Below are 15,956 nucleotides of genomic sequence, written 5' to 3'. Positions count from 1 at the left end.
ATGTGTATGCATGTGTGGATGAGGGTGGTATATTTGCATATTCCTGTGTGTGAGTATGCATGTGTATGTAAGCTTGACACTCACTCCATGCCTGGCTTTTTATGTGGGTGTTGAGGAGTCACTCGGGTCCTCAAGTCTTGCAAGCAGTTGACCGACTGAGCCATCTACCCACCCCGATCTTAGCTTTAATTCACAGATTTGGGAGTAGGTAAGAGAACAGGATTCGTATTTTCATCGTAACCTTGATGCTTTTCATCCTATTCTCCCTAATAGCCACCTGACCACCGAGATTCTACTGCCTTGGACATGCCTGAAAACGTCCACATGTTCTCCATGGCTTTTAAATCAGTGGCTCACCGTTAAAAGGCATAATTAAGTTTTGTGTCTTCCTCCCAACTGCCCTGTGTTGGGGCCTCTTTCTCAATTTTGTGTACTCCTGTATGAATGGCCTGAACATGAACATTTCCATTTGAAGTAGGTCCTTGTATGGGAAATGGATGCTCTCTTTTGGATTTGCATTTAGAAGATAACACTGCTAGTTTTCATATTGCATCTGCATATGGTTTTACCTAATAACACGTATATTAGTTGGCTAGCATAATCTAAGACTGAAAATCTCATGACAGAATGAATTCTGTAAAAACAGTTTGTGAGGCTGCAGAGATGGCTCAGTGGTTAGAAGCACTGGCTGCTCTTCCGCAGATCCTGCATTAATTCCCAGCAACCATGTGGTGACTCACTACCATTTATAATGGGACCTAATGTCCTCTTCTGGGGCTCAGGTGTTCATGCAGATAGAGCACTCATATACATAAAGTAAATAAATACATAAATCATAAACAAAACAAAGCAAAACAGTTTGTGAGTCATTACGTGAAGCAAGGTGGGCTAGTCCTGGTGACCACACCAGTTTAGAAGGCAAGAACAGCTATCTACAATGGCAAAATCATGTCCCTCAACAGACAGTGCCTTGACTGAGATCAGACACAGGCTACTATCCTATGTGCTACTATGGGTATATATCATGTTATGCAATAGACACTTGTGAACATGCTTTGGGGAAGGCTATGACCATGGAGAGCATTCCTAAATGAAAGTATGTCCCAGGCCCTAGCCAGATGGGTTCTAACACTCTCAGAAATGGCCAATGATGCCATTTCCAAACCAGGAGCTTCTGGCACTGTGCCCTCATGGTACCAAAAGTTCCATATAGAAGACTTAGTGTTCAAAGACACGCAAAGGAGGTGTGTGAGCCACCCTGCTGTTGGAGGCGTTCTACACTCTAATGAATAGCTTCAGTGATATCATTTAGTAAAAAGCATCACGCATTTGAAACAGACTCTGAGCAAGCCCCAAACCCAGACCGAAGAAAGCACAGCGTAAAACATTTCAACTCTGGTTGCTAAACAGGTTCTCAGAGCACCAACCGTGCTCTCAATAGTCAATGCATGTGTTCTCTACTATATACCATTAATCACAGAATCACCACTAATTACTCACATGAAGCTCTCCTACAACTGGAAAAACAAATCCATCCAACGGGCCACAGGGAAAATCAAACAGGATTTGTTCACTTATCCACCCAAACAAGTTTAAAAAAAAAAATCAGCGACTCACCTGCAGCATGGATTTCCATGGAAAAAGGAGCGGATCAGAAATCTGCTCTGTCTTGGCTGCATCCTGACATTAATATTTATGTGGAATTGTTTAAATCTGGGAGTTGCAAAACAAGCCACAGATGCTACAATCAGCATATTAAATATTCATATGGAAACACAGGTAGAGATGGGGGAGGGAAAGGAGAGAGAAAGGAAGAAAAGCAGAGGCAGAGAGGAGAGAGAGGGAAGAAAAAAAGGGAGGCAAGGAGCGGGGAAGAGAGAGAAGAAGCTCACAGTTGATGCTTATTGATCTGAATGCAGCCAACCTCTTCATGTCCACCTGACACACTGTCCCCTCTGTCAGGCTTTTCAGTTTACCTGCCTGAAGCATCAGTGCTGTGAGTGAGTTAAAAGGCGACTGCAGTTCCCTCACGGTCAGCTTCGCTTTCCTGTCACTTGCCTGGGAAAGCTGAGATATCCCAGGCTCTCAACCTACTTTGTCCTTGTCAACATGGCCCTGTCTCCTCTTCCCCACCACTCTCAGACCTGGGACACTTTCTCTTCCCACCACAGCAATCTCCTCATTTTCCAAATACAACCCCCAACTCCCTACCTGGATGGCTGTGGCTCTCAGGTGTAAAATTAAAGCTAGAGCTGATGGAATCAACTAGTGCTTATGGGGTGCATTCAGCCATAGGATCCAATTTACTCCGAATCTACTGACATTGAAGAGTAATAAACTTGAGGTCAGAAGAGGCAAGTGGGGTGCATAGGACATTGCCCCCTAAGTGACTGTTATAGATACTATCCAGTGTGCATAGCATATGGCCTTCAGGCTCATGTGGATCACAACATTTAAAAGAATAACGATTGTTAAGCCTGTCTTTGTTCCCAGGTTTAGAGAGGTAAACATACTGACTTGTTTTTCTGAAAGAAAGGCTTAGGAAGGTGGATAGGTGATATTTTCTGGAAATATCCTGTCCATTGGGTTTAGATGTTTGAGAGAATCCAGGATAAATAATCATATCAGCCAAAGAAACATCAAAGAGTGAGGTGAGGTGCTAATAGCCTGACCATCTCTCCTTAGCACTCATCTCCAGGAAAGCAAGGTGTGCTTCAGGTCTGTACAGCAGTGCCTAGGCAGTGGCTCACTCTTCTGTTTTCTCCTCATGCAAAAGATTCCCTGGAAAGTCATTTTCGGAAAACTCTGTTTTGCCCACATTAGTTTCCTGATGTCGTACTTGCAGAGGGATGCTCCATAGCTTTAAATAATATGCCTATTGGGACAATTCTAGTTTGCTTATAGGGCTCTCAGGTCCTACCTACTCTGTCTTCTCAGCTTCTCATCAGTCCTCTTTCACCACATAAAGTCTGCCTCATCAAGTCCGGGTCCAACCCTGGTTACCTGTCTTATTTCCAAGAAGGAACTGGAGGCCCAAGGGCTTAGATATTCTGGGAATCATTTCACCTGACCAGAAGAAGTTTATGCCCTCCTGGGGAACAGTTTAGAGAATAGGCTGGCTCTGTGTTGAAAGCTCTAGAGACCCCAGTAGTGTGAGTGCTGGTTGCCCACCATGTTCATAAGGCATTTACTCAAGGCATTTGGGTGGCTGGATTTGCTTTTTGCTGGAGCAAGTCCTGCTCAACTGTATCTGAGAGCCTTAGGTAACACTGTACTTAGAAACTGTATAATTCATCTTCACAGAAGAAAGCATCAGATGGGAACAACTGCATAGACTGAGCATGCACAAGGGGCCAGACCCTGGGCTTAGAGATTCCCTGCATTACTGAACTTGGGACTTCTCCCTGCTTGGCTTTTCAATGAAAAGCAACAGGGTTTGCCAGATTTCTCACACAGTTCAACCCCAGTAGACTGCACTTTCCACGCAGCGTAACATAGCTTATATTTCAATTAGCATCAAAAGAGATGGAAATTTGAGCAATTGATAATAGAAGTCCCTCGTGTGAAACTTTACCAGTCTGCATTAACATACTGATGCTGGAAAAGGAGATATTATCCATTTAAATGATTTAAAGAAGCACAAGTATAGATTTATGCTATGGGTAATGCCAAACTAGCAATCTTTCGATAGATGACATCTAAAAACATCATAGAGAAATTAAGAGATATTTTAGCAAGCAAGAAAGAAAGAAGATGAATGGTTATAAGGCCACGATCAGGGAAAGGCCAGAAATCTAGAAAAATGGGCAACACATGCAGGAACACTTTGCCTGACCCACAGTGGTGCCCAAGGAAGTATGTTTTTGCTATTTTGTGAGACAAGAGAGACCCAAGTTTAAGTCTTGAGCCAACCAAAAAATAGTGATCTGTGCTCTGAGATGACGTACCTGAGAGCTAAGCCATGTGAGGAAAAGGAAAGTAAATGAATACTGCCAGTCAGAGGCTATAAAATATGTTCTTACTATGATCGAGAAACTATGATCAAGAGATGGCTCAGAAATCTGGGAAGGCAAGTGGAGCCTAGAAAAAGCCTAGCTGATCTGAGGAAGCAGAACCAGAAATCTTAAATCTCATCAGTATACAAACCCAAGGCATATAAACCCAAGGCCATGGTTTGGCAGAAGTTGAAGCAAGAAAGAGGGCCCTATCAACTAGATTTCCACACCGCATGGTCACACGTGCAAAAATCAAAGTGACATGAGGATATTTCCAAAGGCACAAAACTGAGAGGATTCACCAGCAGCAGATTGACTCTAAGGGAAATTCCAAGTAGGTGGGAACTACAAGGCAAGAGTCAAAGACTCTTGGAGGATGGGGATCAAATCATCGGGAAGGTGAGGCAAGTGTAGTGCCTACAGGATTGAACGATGGTATGACTGACTTTAGGAGGCAAATGTGTTGTTTTCTTCATCCATCCACTTACACACCCATCTATTTTGAACTAAAGAAGAAGAAAAAAGAAACCCAAACTCCTATCTTGGAAAGGATTAGTGAAGTTGATGTTTTATATGATACTGGCAAAAGTCAGATTCAAAAGCCTTATCAACCTCACATTTTTTTTCCAAAGGAGAAATTAAGCTTACTTTTCCTATGTAGAAGAATTGCCAGGGCAAAGGGTCAGAGGATTGCAGAGCCGCCAATTTGGGAAGCAAAAATGGTCAACTTGTAAATGGGAGCAGAGTATCAAATTTCAACTTCCCCAAATAGAGTCTTGAGGCCACAGAAAACCTGCACACTTGAAAACACTCCCGCTCTAACAAAGAAGAGAGTCCTGGAAGCTGGGTCCTGACTAAGCACCAATGGAAAGAATTCCCAGTGCTCCAGTCATGTCTGCACCAGCATTTCCTGTGTCCCCTGCCATTTGAGTAGGTGATGCACATCAATTAGGACAGAGGTAGAAATGTAGGATGGGGACTGGCTCAGTAATTCAGGATGCTGAAGTGTGCAGTTCTCAGAACAGTACCTGGAGAATGAACAACAAGAAATGGAGCTGCAGCATTCTATGTGTTCTGAGTCCACAAACATTTTCTTCCTATGGACCTGGAATAAAATGAGGTACTATAAAGTACATCTGGGGCTCTTTTTCACAGCCAAGCCACTGGTCAGTAGGAGCAGTCAGGTTAACAATGGTGCCAGTGAGTGTTACACAACAGAGCCTGGATTAAGAGCTCAAGGATTGCTAGGGTCCCAGAATGATGTAGTCCTGAGCCCCTTGAAAGTATCTGTTCTGCAGGTTGCATAGCCCTCAATGTCAGAGAAGGCACATCTGAACATGCACATTCTCTCTCTCTCTCTCTCTCTCTCTCTCTCTCTCTCTCTCTCTTTCTGTCTCTCTCTCTCTCACACACACACACACACACAAATATGTAGCTTAAAAAGACAATTTTCAAAATGAATGTGAGAAGAAAAAAATTAGCCAACCAGCCTCAACAACATTAAAATAGTTAAATCATTAATTTGAGGTCCTCCTGTGAATAAAACCCTAGGCACAGACAGCTCTGTCAACTTCACCGAAGAGTAAACTTAGTCAGTGATTCATTTTAAGCTGCAGAGAACAAGCACAGAGGAGACTCTGCAAGAAGCACAACCACAAGGCCAAAACTCAATGAAGAAATTACAGCAAGAGATAATGGAGGAACAACCTCCATTATCAGAAGCAGAAATACAGGCAAACAGAAGCGCAATTCTATAGGGAGTGAAAGGTAGGCTAGGGGTGTGTTCTCCAAATGTAAGGCTGCCCAATGCTTTCTTACCAGTCCACATACCACATTAGCATAGGACAGGAAAGCACTCAGAGATCATTTGTTGCTGGCACAGAAAATGTTCAAATAAAATCAAAATCCATTTATGACAGAAAGACAGGACTTGACAGTCTTTCCTAATAGTGAAGTGGGAGCAACTTTCCCTTAGAAACTTGAGAAAGGCAAACAATGTCCTTGGAGTCCCCCAGGCTTTTGCAAGTGAAGTAAGGAAATATGAAGAGACAAAAGTTGGGGTTATAAACTTCAGAAGCAAAACAATGAAGACAAGAGAGCCAGTGAGCCCTAAGGTCGTCATTCCTGGTATTTGGGTTGGATCACGATTGTGGTGATGCAAAAGCTGGGAAACAGTACCCAGTTCCTCTATCAGGAGGATCCTATTTCTTAACTTTAGTGATGACTACTTGGCTACTTGCTTTAAGACAATAAACAAGCTTGATGGTTTAGGTGTTTAATTTCAGAACACAGGATATAGAAGCCGTAAGATTGTATGTGTTCAAGGCAAGGTTGGGCTATATAATGGCATCCTGCCCTCAAACAACAAGTAAACAAACGGATAAATTCTTATTTTATTTAACTATATCTGTAGTCAATACATAACAATGGCATATATATAGAAAGCATGAAGAATACCATAAATTGTATTCCGTTCAGCCCCTTTTTTAAAAAAATAATCCCTTGATTCTGATAGAGCCAGATGGTGCAGCCTGGGAGCCCAGGGCATAGGTGGGTATGGGACAGACCTTAGATATGGCCTTTAGGACGTGGATTATGAACTCCCTCCCCTGCTCTTGGCTGCTGGGTTTGTAAGGAAACCCTCAGAGGCCAGGAGCAGGCTGTGCTGACACTCAGTGCCATCACTAGAAGGCTGCATCCTGTCCTCCTTCCTTCCCTCCTCAGCCTCCTTCCCACTGTCCTTCATCGTGCTGGCCTCAGTTTGCATCTCCAAATAAGTCATTAGTACTTCCAATAGTGCCACAATCTTGAGGAGTCTGGAGGAGCTAGGGGCTCAGAGACTTTCCTTCATTTCTACCTCAACTGTTACTTAGCACATCTCAGTGTTCCCAGGAGACACAGTGGGCCTGAGCACCAGCCCTCACTTCTAAAGACCAACTTTGCCCCTCTGAGAAAAAGTTTCACTCCAGGTCAAGGTGAAAATGGAGATGTCGGAAGGAAAAGAACAAATGTGATGCTATCCTATGCTGTTTAATAACATTTGAGCTTCAATAGAGAAGTGTGAGGTGGCAGGACACAGCCCTGGGAAGGAAGCCAAGGCCTGAGACATCAGCACAGGGAGCAGGAAGCATGTGTAATCCCTTTCCAGAGTATAAAGTCAGATATCCTTGGCTGGCAGCCTTCTCTCCAAAACTTCACGGTGGCCATTTATTACCTGTCTCCTGGGGGCAATGCCAGAGCATGCTTTCAACTGTGTGCTAGAAGAGGACAGAAGGGAGGGTACAGCAGCATGGGATGGAAAGGAAAGAAGGGGAGAATGCTGAGAAATCATCACCCTGGTCTCCTGGAAAGTGCAGAACATTCAATAGTCAGCATAACCATGCCAGGCATCAATACACCATGTTTCCTTGGAGGTTAGTATCCCAGTGACAAGGGCTGGGCCCTTTCCCTTCCACGGTCTGTTCTTTAGGCAGGTGAGTGCTGTGTGAGTAATGACACCTCACACCCAAGGCAGAGACTGCCTAGGGCTGGAGACTGAGCTGAGGACCAGAAGGACTTGTCCAGATGCCAGGTAAGCCACTGTGAATAGGACAGTGGTCAATTAAAGAAACAGTGAGGAGTAATTCCCATAGACAAACTCTAAGGTGAAGGTAATATTTTCAATGGAAGCGTCACATTCAATGAATTTCAGTGGACCTCTTGGCAAAGTAAGCACATAAACATATAAAACCTGCGTTATTCTGCCTGCAGTTTGACAAATGGAGGGGAAAATCCCAACAATTTGCTATAACAGATTTTCAAGGCATCTAACCAACCTTAGCTTTTTTCCATTAAAAAGAAACTTAACAAATAAGGCACATCCCCAAAACCCCAAGTCTGACCCCTGGGTATTGACTTAGACATGGATAAAAGCTCAGCGACAGTTGGCATCATCTGGTGCCCTATGAGGAGTCATACCTACTCCCTGAGCAATGTCCTGGTAGAAGGTCCAAAGAATTCCTTAGCTTTGTGTTCGTAGAAAATGGGCTGAAATCACTGACAGGAATCCTACAAGCTAGCCATATGAAACCAGCATTAGTATTTAGGAAAAGACAGAGGAGACACAAATGTATTTCATTTGGAGATAGGGATGTCTCTCCTGATGTGCTCTAGCAGAAGGAGCTGGTGGTTGGCTTCACATCCAAACTGTGAAACATTCACACTCCAGAGAAAACATGAGCTCCTTTTGCAGTGGTTCTCCACCTATGTGCTGTGACCCCATTGGGGGTTGTATATTAGATACCCTGCACATCAAACACTCAGATTATACTCCATAACTAACAAAATTCCAGTTATGAAGTAGCAATGAAACTAATTTTATCATTGAGGCTCACCACATGAGGAACTGTATTAAAGGGTTGCAGCATTGGGAAGGTTGAGAACCAGAGACTCGCATCACGTGGTTTAGCTTGGTTGTATTCTAAGTTAACAGAACCAAGATAGACAAGGTTGGGAAGGAAGAGCACATGAGGCCCTGAAGGTTCCTGTTGAGGTTGTTAGTTCACTGAGAATGAGAGGGAAGGGATCTACACCTTCAGTGTTCTCCTCGTTACAGGACTCTGTGATATACAAAGTGAGACCTATGCTACCTCTAACATGGCTGCTGTGGATCAAGTCAATCTCTATGTTCATAACTTACTGAGCCTAATACCAGGGTGGCTAAGGAAGCTGTGGACAGGGTTCTGTGACCAGTCTCTGCTTTTTTCTATGCCCTCTCTACCTCTTCTCCCTCCCTTACTCTGTGTCTTAACCTCTGAAGTGGAACAGAGTCCTTGTCCTGAGCTCTATGTTTTCCATAGCAAACACACAGAAGGAGTCTTCTGTGTTAAAGAAACTGTAGCCTTGTTCCCATTGGTGCAGCTGGAGGAAGCCTGGTAACTATACACCTTCCTGCACAGCAACTTGGCTTCTAAATGCTCCCAGCCCTTTCTTCCTGTCCTGTACTTTTATTACCCAGAATCTACCTCCCAGGCTCCTTTCTTCTTCTGAGAAAAGACTCCTTTACTTCAGTTCAGGCTGTCCCAGGAAGCAGAACCTCTCCTGGCGAGAGGTTCCCATCCATGTGTACCCTACCCTCATTTTGTCAGCAACTAAGGATGAATCCTGGGATTCTGAGGGATGACCCTTCTTCTCATGCTTGCTCACCTTCACACAGGAGCTCTCCAGGAAGCCTCTCCCATCAGTTTCAGCATGGAACATCTATGCTGTTTGATGTCTTTGAAGAAACCTTGCACAAACACACTGTACAAAATGTACATGCACGCACACACATGCACATGTATGGTAATCTCAAAACAAATAGAGACCAGGGTTGAGTGCAGTGGTAGTCTGCCTAGTATGCTGGATGCCCTCCATTGAAAGCCTAGCATTACAAAATTAATTAAGCAAACAGACAAAAAGACTGCCATTTACATTTCTTTATTAACATGCAATATTGCCTTATGTCTACTCATAGCAAAGTTCAAAGGGCATTGTTCTGTGTTCTATGTTCAGCTGCTGTACTCCATGCTTGTTTGCATCCTTTTAACTGAAGTATAACAAACTTACATAAAAGTTTACAAATCACGAGTGTGACTAGAGCCCCAGGAGTTTTCGTATGTGACCAATATGAGATCAAGAACTAGAATGCTCCAGCTCCCACAGGCTTTTCCTACACAGGTTCTGCTGTTCTGTTCTCTGCGGCATGGCTTTCTGATTCTAGAAGGGTTCTATCCCACCCTCTCTGGAGAATATTCCTCAGATCGCCCCTCACTCTAGTCTCTGAGGACTTTCCTATGCTCACCTACCTCCTCACTGTTCTCTCTGGTTCATGAGTCTTAGCTCTGCCTGGGCTTATGCTTGTATCCCAACTTTTCCCCTGAATCCCAAACGACATACATATTCAATCCACCTGCCCTGTGCCTCTCTTCCATGCCCATGAACTTGCTGAAGCCAAGACAAACCTCCAGCCTCATCCTGCTCCTTTGACATACCGACCTTCCTGCTGTGTGATGCCCCATCTCCCCCATTTTCTCTCCCTTCACATCTCAAAGCAGACTCATAGGGCATTATTCTTCCATAAGACGTTCCTCTACTTACAAAGTGCCTGGAAGCAGGAGTGACCCAGCCCCACTGGCTGTCTTCTGGATTACAATGACACTGCCCCTTTAACTTCAGAGCTCTGCCGCCTGCTGCCTTCGGTTGCAATAGCACATGGCTCATCATGCCCTGAAGTGATCACAACTCATTCTCACAGGTCAAGGTCCTTGGGACTGCTCACTCACGAGAACTTTTCCTTTTCTCTGTCCTCAATTCCAACTCTTACACCCAGTAGTTTCCTGGCTTCAGTCATGCCAGGACATTCTTCATGAGTGCCGGGTGAGTTCCCATCACAGAGCCTTTGTCCTGGTTGTTTCTGCCAAGAAGGGTATTTCTCAAGTGCTTCTTGTCATGAACTGTCAAGCTCCTTAGCATCCCCGTCTATGACCACTCCTTAAAATTTTATCTCCCATATCAATTTGCAATGTTCTCTCTCTCCTTCATATTCTTCTGGGTTTATTCTTGTTTGTCCACTGCCTGCTTTCACTGGAAGTACAAATTTACAGAGGGAGAGTTTGACCTGTCTTATTTACTGCAGCATCCTGGGTACCTGGATCATGGCTGACACATTCTATTTGTTCAGTAGACATTGGCACATAGGTACATTTCAATGAGTTGCTGACTGGCTCTGCAGGACTCCTGTTCCTTCAGATCTTCAGTATCTTAAGATTTCCTCCTTCCCCTCATTTTCCTGCTTCCTTTTGCTGCCCCTATTCATAAAGTTCCTAATCTGCTTCTAAGTACCCATCTCCCATTTAATTATTGCTCTAATGTTGCAGTTAGTAAAGGAAAGAAGCAGTTTATGAAATGAAATGAAATCAAGGCATAATAAATGCCTCAAAGAGAAGATTCTGCTAGTCACTGCACTTATGCAAACCCATGGCCTGTGGTATAGATCCAGAACCAAAGGCCCTGGAGAATATGTCCAGATGCAGTTTCAGGACACCATCTGTAGGGAGCCGTATTGGATTTGGGCCTATGGTTTTGTGACTGTATAGCTCAAAGTGGCTACGTGACTCTTGGCTGCATGGCCACACATACTCCTCTAAGATGACTGCCATAAAGCCTCGAGATTGTGGGACAAAAGCCTCTCCCATGAATTTACGGCAAAGGAAGATAACATTCACGGGATGCTTCAGCCCAAGCAAATATCAGTTATCTCCTGAGTCAACATCCCGTGTCTCCACTGCCTGACCTCATCATCTACCACCTGACCTCTTTGCCTCCTGCTATCACTGCCTATACCCTCATCCCCCCCTCCTTTGTGTTTCACAAAGGTCACTCCCCCTACCTGAAAGCCTTAAAAGCTGTAACATTCATCCCAATAAACGAGACCTTGACAATAGAATCTTGCTTGGTCTCCTTCTTCTCTCGCCTCCCCCCCATTGGCCCAAGGGTAGCGCCCCTTCGGAACCCTGAATAACTCGACCCGCTGGATGGGTCAACCATCTGTTCCAAGGGACAGAGTATAGGTCCACAAAGTCAAATACTACCATTTTCCCCCTGGGATCCCTGTGGCACACATTCTTCAAGTGGGGTTTGGGGGCAGGGGATTGAGGGGGGAGTCCTGTGATTTTAGGAGTGCACGTACATAGATAAGAGTTCTGCTGCAGCAGGTTTCATTTTAAAGGCTAGAAGTGCCCAGCATTTGGCCTTATGTGCCCCTGTGCTTTCTACCTTTTTGAGCTCTGGAAGTTGTTTTAAGCCTTAAAACGTTCTTTTCCACTTCAAGGAGGATATTAATTTTTTTCAGTTTTAGACTTATTGGAGGGAATAAAGAAGATAAAGTGTGGGCATTAATTGTCTTACAGCGGGCACTCAGCAAAATGTGGAGTTTGTATTGCCTCTCAACCTAGGTTGGAAACACCAGTTTCTAATTTGATCTGCGCAGCCCATACCTTTCTTTATAAACTGGTTTATAGAACTGGCTCTCATTAGAGGATAGATGACACCATGAAAATGAAGTGGGCAGAAAGCTCCAGTCCAGGCCCCTGCTCTGCTTCTATATTGAGTCCTTTGTTACATCTCAGGGCACAGTGATAGGCTTCCCTGTCAGACTCTATATCCTGAACCTCCCAAACCCAGCCTCAACCACAACAGGGTATTTGTGACCCTATTTTCCAGGAGATCACTTGGGTTATTCACACTGAATGCTGAAGAAATCAGCAGTAAACTCATTTTTTAAAAAGGCAGGTTCCCGGGCCCCACTCCAGAGGAGCACATCTATGCTGGGAAGGCAGTTTGCTTTCCTAAAGGATTCTCTTCTGAGAGGGACCAGAGCCTTCTTTAGCAGGGGCACATTGTGAGAGGTAGTCTCTGACACACACTGAGCGCTCAGCAGGGTCCCTCCTGTTTGATCTCCCAACTTTCAGAATTCCTGTTCACTTCTTTCTAGGCATCCCCATGCCTCCCTGCAAATCTGCATTGCACGGACAATTGTGGTGCCCAGCAGGGTACTATTGTGCTTTCTGAATTTGCTTCCTCTGGGAAATTGTGGGTGAGAAAATTATTTTGATGCCATGCTCTGGACCAGGAAATAAGCATGGACGGATTTTTCCATCAATCAGGATCTGCCTAGAAGAAGACAGAACCCCAAAAGCCCAAGTTTGTAAGACCAGGACAGCCATCCATTCTTTTCATCACTGATTTAATAACCCCGAACCCCCACCTCCGCTTAGCTTCCTCAAAGTCTTGTGTATTTCTGTAACCTCACTGAGTTGTTGCTTTGACAATAGGCACAGTAGAGTTTCTGGTGGATACAGAGACAGTTTTTTTGTGGGAAAGGAACAAGAGAACACAGCAACAAACAGCTCAAGTTGCATATGAATGTCAAAGATTTCTTGCAAGCAGCGCCACAGCCTTGGGGAGCAAGGCTTCAGAATACAGCTGGGCTGGGCTGTAGCTCCCCCCCCCCCCCACAGGGAGAGGCTCCACAGCTGAGCACTCTGGGGGCCTTGACAACATCTGCAAAGAACCTCCAGAGAAGGCACCGGGCTTCTCCCTCCAGGCCCCAGGATTAGAAGTCCCAGCTGGCAGTGTCCAGGTCAGTGTTGATTCAATTTAGAGCCTGATTCCAAGTGTGTCTGTTCTGTTCCACGCCATGCACTCTCCTCCTGGCAGCTGCAGGCTCTCCTCAAATGGCCTGGAGATTTCTTTCCTGTCTGCAGTTTGGGCCGCAGAGGCATAAACAGAGTGCACAGCAGCCTCCTGGCTGGGCTGAGGTTACGGGAAGGTTTCAGCATGGAAGCCCCATCTAAAAAGCACTTGGACATAGGCCCCTCAAAAGAGACTCCATCCAGACAGTTCTATTGGAAACAGCAGGACAGCTCTGGATTCAGCAGCAGTGAACCCATTATCTAAGTATAGTGCAGAGGGAGGCTGGGGAGGAGGGAGAGGAGCAGGGACCATCTCGCCCTTCTCCACCAGCACAGATTCATCCCTACCCTCTGCAAGTGTTTGAGCCTTACTTCCAAAAACAAGGTCTCTAGAAGCTGGTACAGAAGGTAAGCTTCATATTTCCTGCCAAACAATAAAAACTATCTTGTCCACTGAATGTATTAAATACCTTAAATCCTTCTAAGAGGTTCCTACCATATAAAGAGCAATTTAATTTGTGAGATGAGATTTTGAATGCTGTAATAACTTTGGCCACAACTTGTTCTACCTAGAAGAGGACAGGGCTTCACTGCACGATATGTGAAGAGGCAGAGACCAACTGGGATGGTCTTATACAGGCAGGAGGGTCACTCACAGTTCTTTTTCCAAAGCCTCATCTGCAGTATGGGCAGTTCCTTTGGAGACCTTGGAGGCCAAGCACCTCTGAGCCTACCTCAACTAGCCCAGCAATATGGCTGGGATCATAGCAGGTATGATGAAGCTGGTCTCTGGTGTGAACACACCCCGCCACCATTCTTCAACGTATGTCATTTATCTCGAGTTCCTAGTACCCTGGGAAGAGGTGACACCTCTGCTTGTGGAACATGAGACAAGAACACCACCCCCCTTCCAAGGCTTGATGTCAAAGCTCAGCTCTGCTTTTCATGCATTGTTGCCTGCGCATCTGCACCCAGGAGAGCCACACACTACGTATTCTGTGATGTCCCAAATTTGAAGTACAAGATTCAGTGTCTGGAAGCAGTTGGTAGCATGTTTAGCTCATGAGACGGAACCACAGAGCCCTTGAAGAGTAAAGAGTTGCCTCTTTTCATTTCACTGTCTTGACCTCCCCTTTATTAGTGAGGCTTATTATCTAACCCAGTCTTAGGTTACTGTTTATATAGGCAGGAGCAAACTGCACTATCCATGGATACCTCAAAGAGGTCTTTCTCCAAACCCTTATGTGCTGTATGAGCAGTGTCTTTGGAGACCTTGATAGCCAAGCTCATCTGAGCCTACCTCATCTCACAATTTCCTGGGCCCAGAATCTGGATATCCACACAAGTTTGTACTTGGAAATCATGGTCTGCAGCATTCATAGAGCACATTCACAAAAGAGATATATACATAGACCCTCCGGGCTAGGGCTGGCTCTAGAACAATCTCTCAGAATGACCTTAGGGGTCCAAGATCATTCATTCACTCTAATGCTTATCTTCCCGAATGAGACCAAGGAACAGCACAGAAGAGGCACTGTGCCCTGTTCCCCCCTCCTTGTCTGATTACATAGGTGCCCACTACACCCGACCACATACACACCGTACCTCCTACTTCGTTGATGACACAAAGAGAGCTATGCAAGGGTTCCCTTGCCACAGCAGTCTAAGATTCATTAATTCAGAAGCCATCAAGAAGCAACTACTAGTTTAGGTAGGAAACCAATGTTCAAGCCAGGAAAAATCTGTTTCAATTATGTCTGTCAGTTGTTTACAGCCTCAGTCTCAGAATTCTCTAAGCAAACAAGGGTATCATGGCCTTCCTAGGGGGTCCTCACCACCTGGACAATCCCCATAGGCACTGGAATCTCTAGTACTCTGTACTGCATGGGGCTGCCTTTCTCCCTATTCTGCTTTGGACAATGGCTATGGGAGGTGGTGATGGTAATTTCATGCTTTAATTAGTGTATATAAATGCCTTTCTTTAATGCATAAGAATAGGAAGGACGTCTCTTTCTTTGCTAGGAAAATTTTCTTTCAAAATGTGGGTTGCAATGGGGTATAGTATACTAAAATGGGCTGGGAATTTGTACCTTCGGAGTCTCCCACTCAGCATGGGTCCACATGGGTTGCTGGGAACCAGGCTCTGTCATATGAATAATTTTTTTAAAATGAGCCTTTAACTAGGAAAACAAATCTCGTTTTCATCCTTCTAGACAGGTTCAATGTTTCCAATGTTATTTCTAATAGGGTCCAGATGTTTTTCCCCACAGTGACACACCAAGCCTCATTTAGAAGTCAAGCCTGCAAATGCCATCTGCCCTCTGGCAGGTTGGATGCCTGCTTTGGTCATCAGTTCTGTTTCTCAAGGCAGTGTCACCTCTATGAGGACAAAACTGAGTCAGCAGGAGGTAAGGCAACCTAACAAGAACCCTACCTGGCACTCTGAGATACTCCAGCTTCTTGCATACACTCACCCCCCCATTGCAATGGACAAGCTTCCTTGGCAATGGTGTGCTTGTATGAACATCACCCTGTGGTATATATAACCAGCTAATGGGGGCCTTACCTCATGGGACAAGTAGAAGGCCGCGATGCCCAAAGGCCAGAAGCAGCAGAGCATGGAGAAGACACTGAGTCCCAGGTGATCCCGTGGAGGCATCATGAGGAAGTTGTCCTCACTCTCTGTGTCGCTAGAGTAGTCACTCTGCAGAGACAGTGGACAGAAAAGAAGGGACATTAGTTAAAAAGG

General features: G+C 45.0%; 1 protein-coding gene across 9 annotated transcripts in view; it reads right to left on the bottom strand.

Moving 5' to 3' along the window:
• Syndig1 (synapse differentiation inducing 1) overlaps window positions 1-15,956 on the bottom strand; it is a 166,238-nt gene that overhangs the window by 53,292 nt on the left and 96,990 nt on the right. For all 9 annotated transcript variants that reach the window (XM_087653363.1, XM_087653362.1, NM_001025020.1 and 6 more), the window contains 1 exon segment: window positions 15,774-15,911. In XM_087653363.1, coding sequence (XP_087509489.1) covers window positions 15,774-15,911 — 138 coding nt within the window.

Source organism: Rattus norvegicus, chromosome 3 (assembly GCF_021556685.1).
Source record: "Rattus norvegicus strain SHRSP/BbbUtx chromosome 3, alternate assembly SHRSP_T2T, whole genome shotgun sequence".
Taxonomy (NCBI): domain Eukaryota; kingdom Metazoa; phylum Chordata; class Mammalia; order Rodentia; family Muridae; genus Rattus; species Rattus norvegicus.
Note: the sequence above shows the minus strand (reverse complement) of the source record. Positions and strands in the feature narration are given on the sequence as shown.